At 38.1% G+C, this 17,251-nt stretch overlaps 1 protein-coding gene across 1 annotated transcript in view; it reads left to right on the top strand.

The window, feature by feature from the left end:
• PSMA1 (proteasome 20S subunit alpha 1) overlaps positions 1–17,251 on the top strand; it is a 121,042-nt gene that overhangs the window by 15,661 nt on the left and 88,130 nt on the right. The window contains exon 2 of the mRNA XM_009186524.3: positions 10,360–10,545. Coding sequence (XP_009184788.1) covers positions 10,525–10,545 — 21 coding nt within the window. The 5' untranslated portion in view covers positions 10,360–10,524. The remainder of the gene's footprint in view (positions 1–10,359; positions 10,546–17,251) is intronic.

The raw sequence follows: 17,251 nt of genomic DNA, 5'->3' as shown, positions 1-17,251 counted from the left end.
GTGGTGGCTCATGCCTGTAATCCCAGCACTTTAGGAGGCCAAGGTGGGAGGACAGCTTAAGCCCAGGAGTTTGAGACCAGCCTGGGCAACATATTGGGACCCCATGTCTACAAAACAAAACAAAACATTGAAAAATTAGCTGGGGGTGGTGGCGCATGCCTCTAATCCCAGCTACTCTGGAGGCTGAGCCAGGGAGGTTGAGGCTGCCGTGAGCTGTGATGTGCTACTGCACTCCAGCTGGGTGACAGAGTGAGACCCTGTCTCAAATTTAAAAAAAGAAAAGAAAAAAAGATAATTTCAGAAAATCTCAAAGTTAAAATTTTTGACAAATGCTTTTTACTAATAAAGCAAAGCATGATCTTGAAATAAAGTGAATGAGTACAATTATGCCTACTAGCCATTTCACAAAAATGGTGTTTTCCATTACCTAAATAACTATTTCCATGTAAAAATAAATTAAAAGTACACTCAGTTTTCATCTCTGACATAGGTCAATGAACCAGCTAATACAGGAAAATGAAAAGGTATAATAACAGGACATACCCTACTCTTCGTTAGAAAAAAAGAATATTTTTTCTTGTACAATACTGTGATTTGAGAGGCCTTAAAGCTGCTATTCTCTGACATTAGCTTTGTGGTCAAATTTAAAATGATCTTGATAACTCTCAGGAAACCCCAAGTTTCATAAAACTTTCCCAACAATTTTCACAATGAGAGCTGTGAAATAATTTCAGGGTCTCTAGGAAAGAATCCATGCTTGCTACTTTTAAGAAAGCTAGGAAGTGGGTTGTTGGACAAGATCTAAACATGGATTCTTTCATCTACAAAAAAGTTGAACCACTATGAAGAATTTCCAGTGGCCACTCTGTTATCAATATACTGTCTCACAACTAGGTTTAGATGACCTCAAAAGTTAGGAAATTGCTTTGCTTCTTTATTGCCAGTATCTCTGTCTTTACAGAACCTTCCAGAATAGAATCACTAGATTGAATTTATTCCTCCAGTAAGTCAGTTGCTTATTAGCACTTTTGACATCCAGATGGTTTGAGACAAAGGCTAAACCAGGGATAATTCCCAAGTATAAACAGTGGAAACTCTCTTTTGCTGAGGGACTCTAGTCTACTGGGCTATGGGCCAGGGCATGGGTTTCTTTTGCAACATCACAACACTGCTGTGGTCTTTTCTATAACCCTTGCAAGTCAAGTCACCTGAGAAGCCAAGAGTTAAACTGGCTGTACAGTCTGAACTGTGAAGTTTGGAAATAAATTCAAATGGACCAATAGCCTGGATCTGTTTCATGAATAAACAGAGGAGTTCAGGCTTAGGACCCTATAAAGTTAAGTCAATATTAGTTATAGAGGAAATCCTGTTTGTTCTTCTTCTGTTGTAATTGTCCTTTTAAAAAGAACTCAAGTAGAGCTTTGGGGTATGTTATAATGCTAAAAACATCCTTTAAACACACACATACACATACACACACACACACACACACACACAAGTGTTTATAACCAAGAAGAAAGCAAATCACTGTTGTCCTTACTGTTAGGTACATGAGAATTAAAAGTGTTTGCTCAATATCCTTAAAAAATACAACTTAAAATGCCCTAACTTATGAAGTGGGAAATACTTATCTAGGTTCTGATGCCATATGGTCACCTTTTCATGATTATTACAATAAAGATAAGTAAGTTATTGCTATTAAAGCCCTTTAGTTATGCTGATTTGGCACAAATTTTTCCCAGTATTCATCACCTAGAAATTACACATAACAAGGTCTGAGTAATCCAGTGTTTAAACTTCTAGGGTACTAAGAGAGTGATTTCTAACCTCTTTTAAATTATGACACCCTATTTTGCCTGTTAGACATCACAACCTTCCTCGTGTTATACTGTTCCCACACACTCAAGGAAAACAATTAATCTATTATGTGATATAAAAAACACTTAAATGAATTTAAATTAATCTTAATTTGCTTCAGGCTTTTACTTGTTTTTCTTTATAATTACCTCTTCTTTGAAGCTGAGTCACCCTAGGTTTAAGGCAAAATTAACCTCTCCTCTTGGTTTATTCTTTTAGCTCTTTATGCAGTATGAATCTATATTACAGATTTTTTTTTTGAGACAGGGTCTCTCTCTGTCACCCAGGTTGGAGTTCAGTGGCACTATCTCAATCCACTGAAGCCTCGATCTCCTGGCTCCCCTACTTCAGCTTCCCAAGTAGCTGGGACCACAGGCATGCACCACCACACTTGGCTAATTTTTTTTATTTTTTGTAGAGATAAGTTTTTGCCGTGTTGCCTGGGCTGGTCCTGAACTCAAGCAATCTGCTTGTCTCCACCTCCCAAAGTGCTGGGATCACAGGTGTAAGCCTCCACACCCAGCCTATATTACAGTATTTTAAAATCATATTTTTGTTGATTAATTTTAAGTGTTTCTCCCTGGCTTAAATGTAAGGGCCATGTTTATTCATCTGTTTTCCAGAATTTCTAGCACAGTGCTTAATAAAAAGGGAGAGTCAATAGATGTTAGATGAAGGAATTAGTGAATGAATGAACAATGGCTGTAGAGGCAGAAATATTCCAGCATGTCAAAAATATCAACCCAAGAATTATTATTCTAGTAGTTTAAAGATATGCCTGTATAAGATCATCTGTTACAGAACTTAAATCCAGTAAGAAAATGGATTCAAAAATACTTTATAAACTGCAAAATCATACACAAATGTGAGCAAATGTCACTGTTACTTACTCTTTAGTATCCTTCAGGGAATAGTTTCTGAATTTGTGAATTAAACTTTGAAAAAAATAATGAACTTGACTCATTGGAATAGTAGGACCATGAAAGGAATAATAAATGGAAGCCAGTTGACAAGTTGTCGTTTGGTTGTAATGTAATGCAGTGAGAGTTCAGTTTTGGAAAACCAGGCATTGGTGAGGTCTTTCAAATACAAATTTTGTATCCTGGTTTATAAATGACCATTTCTTTAGATGCTTAGGATTTGGATAATTCCATATAGTATTCCCAGAAGTATGTGTTACCAGGTATAAAACATACAGGCTTGATTGGTCAAGGAAACATGTCTTACATTTGGATAACTCTACTGAGAGGCTAAAATAACTGATTCATTTTTGAAGTGACCACTGATAGTAAGCTTCTGCAGTTCTAGAAGAGGCAATAAACATATCAGGGCAATTTGACAGGCTACTTGGTTCAAACAGATGTTAGTGGTAGCCAAAGTTCACAAATTATGTCAATGAAGCTGGATTCCATTAAGTCAATAAGTAACTAAGGAAATAGTTAATTGAGATACAATCACAAACTAGAAAAGCAGGATAAATTAAAGAAGTCAGAGGAATAATCACATTTCTCAATAGTCACATGCTATCAGACAGCAGAATCTGATGTCTAGAAGATAAAGCAGGCAGATTTCAAAAATGGAAAAGGAGGCCATAGGCTAGAGCATGAGTAATTCCATAAAAGCTGTCAAATGGGAATCTTTCTGAAAAGCAAATGATGCCCTCACAGAAGAAAATTGCCTAAAAACTACTAGAACATAGTTTCTATGCTGCAAACATAATCTGGCCAAAGTCACATAGCTAGTTAGTTGCAAAATGGATTTTCAAAACCAGGTTGACACCAAAGCCCATGTCCTGCACACTGTACTTCTCTCTCCTAGGCAAGGAATAATCAAGGTATGTGCGGAGCTGCCAGGCTGTATTGTTCCTTACACCTTTCCTGATTTCAGTTTCAGTAAAGCCGTGAGTCACAGCAGCAGTAACAGTAAGAAGCTTTCAGCTTGAACAGCTCACTTGTTAACCCCCTGTATATATATTTAAAAATAAAAGACAATAAAGAGGCTGAAGATGAACTCAAACCAAGTAGCTGAATTTCTGAAGCAGCTAACCTATTTCTGAGCTAACAGTCTTAATGTGTATTAAGTTCTTACTTCTGTATTCTCTCAGAATTAGAGAGAAATGTCTATTTATTCATTCTTTCATTTAACAAGCAATTATTGAGTGCTTACCCTGTGCCAGTCACTGGAGAAACACAGATTAATAGAAAAAGATTTCTGCTGTTAAGAATCACATAGTTGAGGAAGGAAGAGGGAGGTAGAAACAGACAAGCAAATGATTATAGTACAATGTAGCATTCATATTGAGAACTAAAAAAAGAAATTAACAGTAATAAATATAGGAATGCTACATTGGGGGAAATATCCCTTCCCAATTTTTGGTGTTTCCTTCCAGATGAAGAAGATTCCACTAGTATGGTATTCCCTAAACTTTGTCCACCCCTCAACTCTTTCCTTCCCAGAGGAGGAGAAATTACATAATCTGATTGATTAGTATGAAAAAAGAAAGTGAGCATGCAACACAGGCCCCTTATTCCCTCCCTCGGCACCTACTCTCAGCAGGCAGCCTGAAAAGAAGATAACTTCTGTTCTTCCATGCCCTATGTTTTTCAGAGACTGGCTTCATGTAAGGAAGCCTAGAGAAATCCAGCATTGTCTGTGAGTAGGGGTTCACTATTTTTTGTTCATAGATAAAAACCACATTCTCCACCATCAGTTTAATCTGTACTAAATGTGTTATTTCTCAAGAGGCAATATAATGTAGTGGTTAGGTGCATAGACTTGGGAGCCAAACTAGTTCATACCCTGAGTTTGCTACTTAATAATAGCCATGAGACTTTGGGTAAGTTACTTAACCTCCCCAGGGCTTCAATTTCTTCACCTACAAAATAGGGCTAATAGTATCTACTCATAGGATTATGTGAGGATTAAATGAGTTAACATATATAAAGCGCAGAACAGTGCCTGTTACAAAATAAGTGCTCTAGTCGTTTGAGCTATCATTACTATTGTTATTATTTTAACCTTTATCTATTGTAATCTTATTTCTCAATTTGTTGAAAACTCAAGCAGGAAGAAGTGCTATTAATATTTATTGGGATCTGGTCAGGCACAGTGGCTCACACCTGTAGTCTTGGCACTTTGGAAGGCCTAGACAGGCAGATCATTTGAGGTCAGGAGTTCGAGACCAGCCTGGCCAACATGGTGAGACCCCCGTCCCTACTAAAAGTATAAAAATTAGCCGGGCATGGTAGTGCTTGCCTGTAATCACAGCTACTCAGAGGCTGAGGCACAAGAATAGCTTGAGCCTGGGAGGCGAAGGTTGCAGTGAGCCGAGATGGCACCTCACACTCCAGACTGTGCGACAGAGCAAGACTCTGTCTCAAAAAAAAAAAAGAAAAGAAAAGAAAACTGTATTGGGATCCTCCAACTCTCACCTCCAATAGTTAGGGAAGTTTAAGAAATCTTACACAGTTCTTACAGTCGTTGCCCTTTTGTTTATAGTTCTTGGCTCTTTACCGGATGAAATTTGGAAGATTGTATCAGTGAGTGCCAAATGCCAGGCCAAGCATCTCAGACTTTAGCCCAAATTGGTTTGAGGTTGATGCCTCTGATTTCCATAGGTAAGGCAGGCAGGCAGCTCTTTGCTTGATTCTCAAAGATTAATCCCATGTCCCTCAGGTTATCTGCACATTCCAGAGATCCCCTCTTGCTCTGGCCTCTGCGTGTCCTACTGTGGTCTTTGCAAAACCCTCCTAGGAAGGGAAGGCTCTTTCCTACCTAGTCACAATGATTCTTTCCCTGGATTCAGATCTGCCTTTCAGGAATTCAATGAGGGAAACAAACAGGTAGGCAAAAACAATTGGAATACAGTGTATTAAGTATAGTTTAAAAGAGATCTAAATGGTACCACAGAAGTGGACCAGTCAGGACAGGAAACAGATGGCATACTGAAAAGGAGTGATTAAAGAGAGTTTAATAAGGAAGTTATTTACAAAGGTATAGACAATTAAGGATAGTGAAGCAGCAACAGTGAAAATTGCTCTTATTCCTTGGCCTGAAGAGACAAAGGGAAAGAGCTATTACCAAACTTCAGAAAGAAAGCTATAGGAGAGAGCTACCTCACAGGAACTCTGTTTCAGTTAATCCAGCCCCTGCCAATCCAAGGCCTGGAAGAGAGGGATGTAGGGAAATATTACAATCATACTTTTCCATCCTCTGAGTTTCTTTCAGGGTGTCCCACTGTTCAAATCTACTGGAAAGTCAGAGGACAAGGAAACCTGTTACTGTCATCCAAAGAGGTCAACCTCTGAGGACGCAGGGCAAGTAGAGGATGTTGGAGAGGGGATCTCAAGTGGCCAGCAAAGAACAACCCAGCACAGAAGCAAAGGAACTAACACTTTCTTAGGATTTCAAATAAGACCTTTTAAAGGAGGTTATATTTGAGATAGGCACTGAAGGATAAGTAGGGGTTTACCAAATAGAGAAGTGAGTAAGACATTTTAATCAAAAGGATAGCATTGTCAATATCTCATAGATATACAAAAGAACTTTCATGGGGTATATATTCAGACAAGCAATCCCATTTGGCAGAAGCACATGATACTTCTAGAGAGATGGGTCTGAAAAGAAAAGTTAGGATCAGACTTATAAAGGCTCTTAAATGCCAGCTAAAATGACTAGACTCGTTCCTGTAGTTAATGAGGATCCACTCAGAAGCTTTCAGAGAAAGAGAGTGACATGAGCATAGTTAAGTTAGAAAAAGATTCCTCTAATGGCAGTGTAAAGGATGGACTAGAGTACTGAAAGACTAGAAGCAGGAAGATCATTTGGGGATCTTTGCCATAGTCCAAGCAAGATAAAGGTGAATGACACTAAAGCAGTGGCAGTGATAAGGAAGCAAAGATTCTGGGCATTTTCTGAAGATTTAATGAACAGAACTGGGTGACCTAGTAACTATGAGGAATGCAAAAAAAGACAGGCTCTAGATAAGAATCAAATTTCTAGCTTGAGAAACTAGATCTATGGTGGTACTATTAATTAGGAGAGAAAATTCAAGCAGAGTAGCTTTGTGTGAGACTGCATAGATTTCATCTTTCTGAGTACTGAGTTTATTGTGCCTATGGATCACTAACAGAAATATCTAGTTGGCAATGAACAATAGAAGGCCAGGACTCAGAAGAGAGATCTAGGAGCCAGATATACAGTCTGGCGAAGAACAATTCATTGTTTGGGTTTTTTTTTTTTTTTTTTTTAGCCTACATGAAACATGCTCACCAAATTTTTCTCAACCTCTATAACTAACAAAGGAAAAAATGTTACTCATCATGTAATGAAATAAACCACAGAGTTAGAAATAAATCCACTGATGACACGTCTTACTAGGGAAGAGTTTTTCATCTGTTTGTTAATAATAGAAACTCATAACTCAGAATTGCATAGTAGTTTAGGAGTATTCTTTAAAAAAAAAACCCTCAGTTTTTAAAACTGAGTACTGTTTGCTTGTTATATTTAAAACTTGTTTATTTTGTAAATAATATCCAAATTTTCCATAAAAGCTTCGTTTTATTATTTAAACCCATATCCCAGTGACATGCAATTGTTCTTCAACTGAGACATTTGATAATACTGTGACAAGCAGAGTTCTTTTCTTCATAGTAAGTTCAATATAAATATTTACTGGATGAATGGATAGGTAGAAGGATAAATGAAAGCAGCAGAGTGTGATAAAGTAATTTTGATTTTGTTATAAATTTGATATTCATATATAAATATATGAAAAACCATAATCAAGAGAGTATTACAAATAGTCTACTTTTGTTTCATTTGTGGAAGATGCCAGAATTATTTAGACAACTGCCTATTTCTCCTTTGTGTGCAGAGGCCTCAACCACCTTACTTAAAAAGAACTAAAATACTGTTCCAGTTCTTTGCTGTGTAAAATGAGCATAGCTATAGGGTTTCACTACTTTACTTCTTTTGTGTAGTTTACTGCATAATTATTTTGAAATCTCAGAAATATGGTTCTGATTATCTGAAACCAATGGAAGTCTGTCCTTAATACCATATAATGAGGCACAGTAGAACCAATTGATTTTTGGCCAGGCACAGTGCTCACGCCTATAATCCCAGCACTTTGGGAGGCCAAGGTGGGCAGATTACCTGAGGTCAAATGTTTGAGATCAGACTGGCCAACATGGTGAAACCCCATCTCTACTAAAAATACAAAAAATTTAACTGGGCATGGTAGCGCACACCTGTAATCCCAGCTACTTGAGAAGCTGAGACACGAGAATCACTTGAACCTGAGAGGCGGAGGTTGCAATGAGCCGAGACAGTGCCACTGCAGTCCAGCCTGGGCACCATCTCAGCTCACTGCAACATCTGCCTCCCTGGAACAAGACTCCATCTCAATTTTTTAAAAAAATTATTTTTAACTCCTAACTTTATACACGACCAATATGTGACTTAATAAACCTATTTAAAATTATTGACCTTATTACTTTATTTTAAATTATTGACTTTATTACAGACTTTGTTAAAATTCTCTATTCAAAATAACTTTAGAAAAAATGTTCTGTTTTCGTGGTTGTCCATCCAGTGAAATTTGGAATGAGTCATTAATACACTGCATAACCATGTTCCTTCCCTACCTCCATCTTAATGTAGTTCTTTGTCTTCAATGGGCACAGTCAACACTGCATCTTTTATCACTCATCTGCCCAGCCCGCCCGGCCCACAAAATAAGTGGGAAGATTTCTTCCTAACTCCTGCCCTTTCTAAGAAAGGAAGCATAGACACATGGTGTAAAGAGGACTGGACCTAAAGTTAAATTATGACCAGGCCCAGTCACCCGTGGATCATATGATCTCTGGGTAAACAGAGCCTACTCTAAATGACTAAGTTAAAGGTAACAGGAAGATACAGAGGATACTAAAAATGCTTGACAAATTTTAAATTTCTGTTGAATATTTCAAAAAATATTTCATTTATATCTCTTTCCTAGAGGGTACAGTCTATGTCCTAGTCATCTACGTATTTTTCTTTTCACCTAGCACAATATCAGTTGCCAGTAGAATGAATTAAGGAACTGCTCCATACATTTTTTCCTTTCTAATTTTCTGTATTATCTAATGTTTCTTTAATGCAGATAAACTGCTCATATGATAATTATATGTCTCTTTCCTGTCTTAAATGTATATATTTTATATAGATATATGATATTATACACACTAATACATATATGATCATACTTACAATGGAAAGAAAGTAAGGAAATAGTTTAAAACTGACTTATGAATCAATACATAATATAATTTCGACATCTTATGAGAATTGTGTGTTACAGTACATAATATTTAAACACAAATTATATATTTCTGCTCTTCTAAACACATGGTTAGCAAAAACTGAAATGAATGTTTGTTTTTCTATGACACAACTGGGTGAAAAGCAGAACTACACATAAGTTTCATAATAAAACTTCACACCACATCATGCTTGTCTGTTGTCAGATTTTGTTACATTCCCCCTACCTCAACCAAGACTCCCTGGGGCTGGCAAACAGGGCAAAGTTTGAGTCAAAACCATGCACTTCCTTTCAGCTTTAGGGATGCACTTAGAATTTTGGGGGAAAGCAAAAAAACAGCTGTTTTTTCCTCTAGATGTGGCAAGTCTGTCACTTTCAGTATTTATTCCAACTCCAAACTCAGCACAAATAAAGACAATTGCCTGGGAAAGGAAGCGGGTAGAGGCTGGAGAATCCTAAAGTTCTATTCCACGCAAAATAAGGTATCAATGTTATGAGACTCCCTTGAAAAGAGACAAAGTTGGAAAGATGGCAGACCGGAAAGGGAGAGAAGGAGAGAAGAGAGAGAGCATGGAAGGGAGGGTGGGAAGAAGGAGGAAAGGAAGGAACAATCTAGTGAGGAGTATGAGTCATAACCAAAGATTAGGATTAACCCATTTCTGTGGTCCTGAGATCCAAGAAAAAAATGCACACCTGACCTAACTGTATTCCTTTGTCAAGAGGCCGGTTCCATACCCGAGACAGGTTGTATTCATAGATGATTTTAAGGACAGTTTAAGGCATAGAGTTTTACTCTAAAAACTGAGAAACAAAAAATCCATCATTGTAGAATTTGTTTTGTTGCCCCATCTCTACTGTTTATACTTTTCCACTTTAGCTATGCATAGAACATATCTAATTTTCATCTCAACTTTTCAATTCTTTTGCTAAATAATAGTTAAAATTTATTGAGTTCTAACCTCATTTTAAGCACTGTGCTAAGTATTTTACATACTTTCATGGGGAAGCACTTATTCCTCGCTTTTGATATTTCCCTCCACATGGGGAAACATCCATTAGAGTAACTCGCCTGGCCTGTATCTACTTACTAACCCCCAGGATAGGAGAAGAGAGTTTGATGAGTTTGAGATGAGGAACAGGATGTATGATGAAGATCTAATATGACTCATGTTCCTTTTCCCTTCTTCATTGTCTTTCAGATATTCCACCCTGCAAAAAGTATGTATTCATGGTCAGCTGTCAGCAAGGCCAGTAGCAGAGTGGTAAAGGCCTTGGCCCTGCAAGGTTGAGAAAAGACAATGACAAGTCAAATCCAGACCTACGTTGGATGTTGGTCTACTAGGTGACTGTCTCCTGGAAATGTTATGCAGCTCAGCAAGGTGAAGGTGAGAATATCTTTGTTTTTTGGTAAACACGGAATGCATAGATTTCACATCTCACTGTGTGAGACCCCGCAAAACAAAACCTAGAGAAGTATGTGAGAAAAATGCATCTCTAGGTTAGAAAACAAAAAGAGAAAAAAAGAAAAATGTCTGTGTAAGAAAGTAAAGGAAAGAAGTTGCTCAAATCCAGCAAATCATACCAGCCTTGCCATAGACACGAAAAGAAGGGATCAACCTAAGTTACAAGGTGAATTATTATAAAATCAAATGAGCCTTTCTGAAAAATAGTCATGGGACAAAGAAGGGATATATAACACTAGAGGCTTAACCCTTTCCTGCAGAGAAAAAAATGTAACTGAAAGAAATGCCACTCAAGGCTTGTGACATTCAAAGTGAAGACAAGTCAAGGTCTTACGTAGTACATGACATAGGTGTAGACACTCACTAGACTGAAAGGAGTACTTGTTTCCCAAGCAGCTTTAATTCACATCTCTGCTGAGGGTGATTACAATAGTAGGAAGCCGGAGGCAAGTCTTAGGCCATAGCAAGAGGTACAGGCAATAGCCTCTGTGGCACAGGATTGAGATACCTGTTCATAAGACTTCACGGAGGCTGTGTCACTAGACACAGCCCCACTCTTATCAGCATGAGGTGCCAGAAACGTGAGACTCAATGGGAAAATAGAAATTAAGAGGATTTGAATATGTTATAAAGGAAAGGCACTTCAAGTAAAACATATTAATTGGGGCTGCCATCATATGAAGATTTTAAAACTTTTATAGAAGCCAGAAGTGTTGCAAATGCTGCTCTCTGAGAAAGCAGATAGTATGCAGAAGTAGCTCTTCCTCTGATACTGGAAGTAAAAGATTACCTTCTTGATGGCTAATTTCTCCCAACTGAGTTTAAGCTCACAATTTCCTGACTCCTGAAAATTGGCTGTGACTGCTACCAAACTGTATCCAGAAACGCAACCATTTGTCACCTCCCCTGCTATCACTTTGGTCCAAGCCACAGTCATGTCTTCTTTAGATTATTGCAACAGTTTCCTAAATGGTCTTCCTGCTGCTGCACTTACCCTTTAGAGTCTCTTCTCAGCAGAGCATCCAGGTGATCTTGTTAATTCAAGTCAGTACCGTCCTCTGTACCCTGCACTGGCTTCCTATCTCATCAGAGTGAGCACTGCATGGTCTGCCCTCTGTGTACCCCGATCTCATCTCATCACTCTTCACCTTGCTCACTGCACTCCAGCCACATAGGATTCCTTGCTGTTTTTTAAACCCTCCAGGAGTACTCCTGCCTCCTGTTTTCGCATTTGCTATTTCCTCCACCCTAAAATCATCACTGACTACATAGGCACATGGCTTTCTCTTTAACATCCTCTAGGTTTTTATTCAAAATAGTCTCCCTGGCTCTCCTAGCTAAAATTCTAATCCCCTCTCAACATCTCAAAACTCCATTCTTTTGTTTTTTTCTCCTTATCATGTCACTAATATGTTAAATATTTAATTATCTTGTTTAAAAAAGGTCTTCCCCAAAAGAATGCAATTTTGCTCCATGAAGGCAAGAATCTTTGTCTGTTTTATTAGCTGCTAGAATATCTCCTGACACATAGTAGGCATTTAGTAATTATTTGCAGTATGAATGAATGAATCCTGATAAGACAAGCCTGGATTATCTCCATCCACCTATCGTTATGCAGATAACTTTGATATGGTCTTTGGACTCACCAAGTGATGCGATCTGGAGCCATATATCCTATATTATCAGCATTATAATCCAGGGATTAGCTTGCTTTCCAAATTGCATAGTGACTGAGCTAGAACTCTTATAATTCAGTATGTTCTAGGAATTCTTTGGACTTTATTTTATTAAGTGGGGATCATGAAAACAAATTCTGAGTTCTTGAAGGAACTGCATCCATCCTAGGAACTGCGCTGCTGACGGAAATGAGCACATCTGCCTTCTCTCGTCCAAGACTGAGTAGAGTAAGAAATAAGGAAAGACAAGTTTTGGACTTCAATTTTTTAAACTTTAACTCATAAAGTCAAAAGAATTTTATTTAGGACTTTAATCTTTTTGGGCTTTAACTTATTTAGACTTAACTTGCAAGGGAATCTAATTTTTTTATTGTAATTTCTCCCTGGAATTTGATAATAGGAAGAAGTCTATATTCAGATGTGAAACATCTTATTATTTTATATATTTTATACATAATATGTATACTTTTATATTATATATGATTTTATATGTTAAAATATATAATTCTTTATATATTAAGGCTAAAACTTTCCCTCTTCTCCAGTGTTTCTTTCCTTGTGGAAAGAGTTTCACTGGCACAATACTCCTGTCTGTTCTCTGCCAACCTCTCTCACTCCTCCCCAGGGAAACACTAGTGACTTTCCTTATTGATAAGTTTGGAAGAATGTATATAATCATGTATATTTTATATGTATAAAATAGAGACAGGATCTTGCTTTATATTTATATAATTATATATTGTTAACATATATAATCATATAATATATATATAATAGAGACAGGGTCTCACTCTATGACCCAGGCTTAAGTACACCCCAGGCTCAGAGCTCACTGCTCCAACACCGGAGCTCAAGAGATCCTCTTGCCTCAGTGTCTCAAGCAGCTAGAACTACAGGCACATGCCAGCAAGCTTGGCCAATTTTCAAATTTTTTATAGAGCTGAAGTCTCACCATGTTGCCCAAGTTGGTCTCAAACTCCTGGCCTCAGTGATCCTTCCACCTCAGCCTCCCAAAGTACTAGGATTATAGGCATGAGCCACTGTGCCTGCCTTGTTATATACTATTATTGGGGTATTTTTGTGCTGTCATTCAGTGCCATTGTGGAACTTCTGATGGGCTATATAGATGTTACATCTATGAAAATCCACTGCTCACACTTCCTGCTGTGAGGATCATAATGGACTGATGGCCTCTGGACCCATCATCATGTTCACACTGAGGCCACACTTCCTACTAGCTGCTTCTACCAATGACTGAAGATGACTAGGGTACTAAAACATGCCCATTCCAGTGAAATAGAACTCTTCCAACAAGGAACTTTGGCTGAAGGATTCTCCATCAACCAGGTTTAACCTTTCTAAGAACTGCTGCATTGCAGTCTAAGATTCTACCTACCCAGTTGTCCTTCCTTCCCTCTCTTCTTGCACAGATGTCAGACCTACACCATGCTTTGGAGGCATTCCCTGTCTTCACCTGCTCCTCCATCCAATAAATCTCTTCCATTTCTCATCTTTTCTTGGCATCTGCTTCTCAGTATATATACAAAGATACATACTATGTAATAGGACAACTTGTATAGACATCGTCTGGGGTGGGAAATTGATTTTCAGCTATGGGTACAATGTTGCCTACAAGTTATTTTATGTAATGTATTAATCTGGCCTATTTCAGAGCATTCTGTGGTCAGAAGCAACCCTGGACAGTACCAGGAGGACCCACAGCACAGAGGATCACAATTAGTGTTAGGAGAACAGTCTTATGAATAGAATAGTAAGAATAGAACTATCTTGATTGTCTGCTGATCGCTTCTCCACAAGAGGATGACTACAGCTTGATGGAATATAGGCTAAATGGTCAAGCCCAATGTATTAAGAGAATTAGAGTCTGGGAAATGTTCAGGGCTAAAACTGTCCCTCTACTCCAGTGTTTCTTTCCTTGTGGAAGGAGCTTCACTGGCACAATACCCCTGTGTGCTCTCTGCCAACCTCTGTCAGTCCTCCCCAGGGAAACACTAGTGACTTTCCTTATTGATAAGTTTGGAAGAAGAATTTTACAATGCTCATCTCGGCTCCTTCCTCCTTCATTTTAACATAATATCCACAGAGAGCATGCACTCTATTCTGTTCCTCTATATCATATATTTTACAGGGGCAGGCTCATGCACAGGGAGACCAGCAGGTCCAGCTGGTCTATATGTGTGGCGCTATGTGTCAGTAAACCTATTATTCCTACACATCTAAGCCACATCCTCAATTCTAGCCTTTAGCAGTTTATCAGGTGATATTGTGACTGCTATTTATTTTTTCCTTTTTGCCTTATAATTGATTCAGAATTCCATTAATATATTCCCTTTTTACCTAGCAGAAAACAGGTATATCAACTTCTACAAGATTATACAGCTAATAAGTGTCAGAATTAGAACTCAAGAAAAAGTCCTTAGCCTCTCTGCTTTTTAATTTTGCCATTTCTTTTTATAGCTGTTTCATGATAAAGGCTTTTGATGCACATGAATTAGAAACATCCAATTACTGAATACATCAGTAGTGTTGATAAGGTTTGGTCCTGTAGGCCTGCATTTATTTATCCTGGATTTTTAAGCTTTTTAAACTATTACATTGTTACATTTGAAATCTCTCCCTGAGTGTCTTGACAAACATTTCAAAACAGATTATTTCTTTTTTTTTTTTTCTTTTTCATTCAGACAGGGTCTCACTCTGTAGCTTAGATTGGAGTGCAGCAGTGTGATCACAGCTCACTGCAGCCTTGATCTCCCTGGGCCCAGGTGATCATCCTGAGAAAAGGTGATTTCATTTCCCAACTTCCAACTATGCTATAAAGCTACAGTAACCAAAACAGCATGGTACTGGTACAGAAACACATAGACCAATGGAACAGAAAAGAGAATCCAGAAATAAAGCTGCACACTTATAGCCATGTAATCTTCAACAAAATTGACAAAAATAAGCAATGGGGAAAGGACTGTCTGTTCAATAAATTGTGCAGGGAGAGCTGGCTAGCCATATGCAGGGCAATGAAACTGAGCCTCTACATTTTACCATATACAGAAATTAACTCAAGATGGATTAAAAATGTAAATGTAAGACCACAAACTAGAAGAATTCTAGAAGAAAATCAAGGAAATGTCATTCTAGACATTGGCCTTGGGAAAGAATTTATGACAAGTTCTCAAAAGCAATTACAGCAAAAGCAAAAACTGACAAGTGGCACCTAATTAAACTAAAGAGATTCTACATAGCAAAATAAACTATCAACAGAGTAAACAGACAACCTACACATTGGGAGAAAATATTTGTGAATTATGCATCCAATAAAAGTCTGATATCCAGAATCTATATGGAACTTAAACAATTGAACAAGCAAAAAACAAATAACCCTAATTAAAATAGGCAAAAGAAGCCAGGCACAGTAGCTCACGCCTATAATCCCAGCACTTTGGGAGGCTGAGGCAAGAGGATTGCTTGATTCCAGGAGTTTGAGACCAGCCTGGGCAACATAGTGAGACCCCGTCTCTACAAAAAATAAACAAAATTAGCACCAGGCATGGTATTGCATGCCTGTAGTCCTAGCTACTTGGGAGGCTGAGGTGGGAGGATCACTTGAACCTGGGAGACTGAGGCTGCAATGAGCCAAGATCATGCCACTGTATTCCAACCTGGGTGACAGAGTGAGACTCTGTCTCAAAAAAATAAAAAAATTAACAGACAAAAGAACATGAACAGACACTTCCCAACAGGGGACACAGAAGTGGCTGGGAAACATGAAAAGATGCTCCACATCACTAATCCTCAGAGAAATGCAAATCAAAACTGCAGTGAGATACCATCTCACACCAGTCATAATGGCTATTATTAAAAGTCAAAAAACAACAGCTGCTGGCAAGGCTTCAGAGAAAATGGAACACTTATACACTGTTGATGGGAATGCAAATTAGTTCAGCCACTGTGGAAAGCAGTTGGAGATTTTTCAAAGAACTTAAAACAGAAATATTATTCAACCTAGCAATCTCATTACTAGGTATATATCCAAAAGAAAATAAATTATTCTACCAAAAATATATTCTCATGTTCATCACAGTACTATTCACAATAGCAAAGACATGAAATCAACCTAGATACCCATCAGTGGTGGATTGGATAAAGAAAATGTGGTACATGTAACCCATGGAATACTATACAGCCATAAAAAGGATGAACTCATGTTCTTTGCAGCAATTAGAGGTCATTATCCTAAGCAAATTAGCACAAGAAGAGAAAACTGAATACCACATGTTCTCACTTATGAGTAGGAGTTAAACATTGGGTACTTATGGACATAAAGATGGCAGCAGTAGACTCCAGGAATTACCAGAGGAAGGAGGGAGGGAAGGGGGCAAGGGTTGAAAAACTATTAGGTACTATACTCCTTACCTGGATGATGGGATTATTCATACCCCAAACCTCAGCATCACGTAATATATTCAGGTAACAAACCTGTACATGTACCTCTAACTCAAAAACGTTGAAAATAATTAATTTTTTAAAAGAGGTGATTTCAAGAAAAATCTAACTTCTAACTACCTTATTTTCTCATGTGACCTCTAGGATATTACAAGGAATGGACTAAAATTGCATGTACCCCAAATATTTTTATCTTTGCATTGGGGCCCTAGGAAGGCCTGAATATAGAGATGTCACATATATTCTACAGAACATAACCAGTCAAGAAAGTAGAATTAGGCTGGGCGCGGCGGCTCACATCTGTAATCCCAACACTTTGGGAGGCGGAGGTGGGTGGATCACTTGAGGTCAGTGGTTCAAGATCAGCCTGGGCAACATGGTGAAACCCTGTCTCTAATGAAAATACAAAAAAAAAAAATTAGCCAGGCGTGGTGACATATGCCTGGAATCCCAGCTACTCAGGAGGCTGAGGCAGGAGAATCACTTGAACCCAG

Source organism: Papio anubis, chromosome 12 (assembly GCF_008728515.1).
Source record: "Papio anubis isolate 15944 chromosome 12, Panubis1.0, whole genome shotgun sequence".
NCBI lineage: Eukaryota > Metazoa > Chordata > Mammalia > Primates > Cercopithecidae > Papio > Papio anubis.
This window is presented reverse-complemented; position numbering and strand designations above follow the sequence as displayed.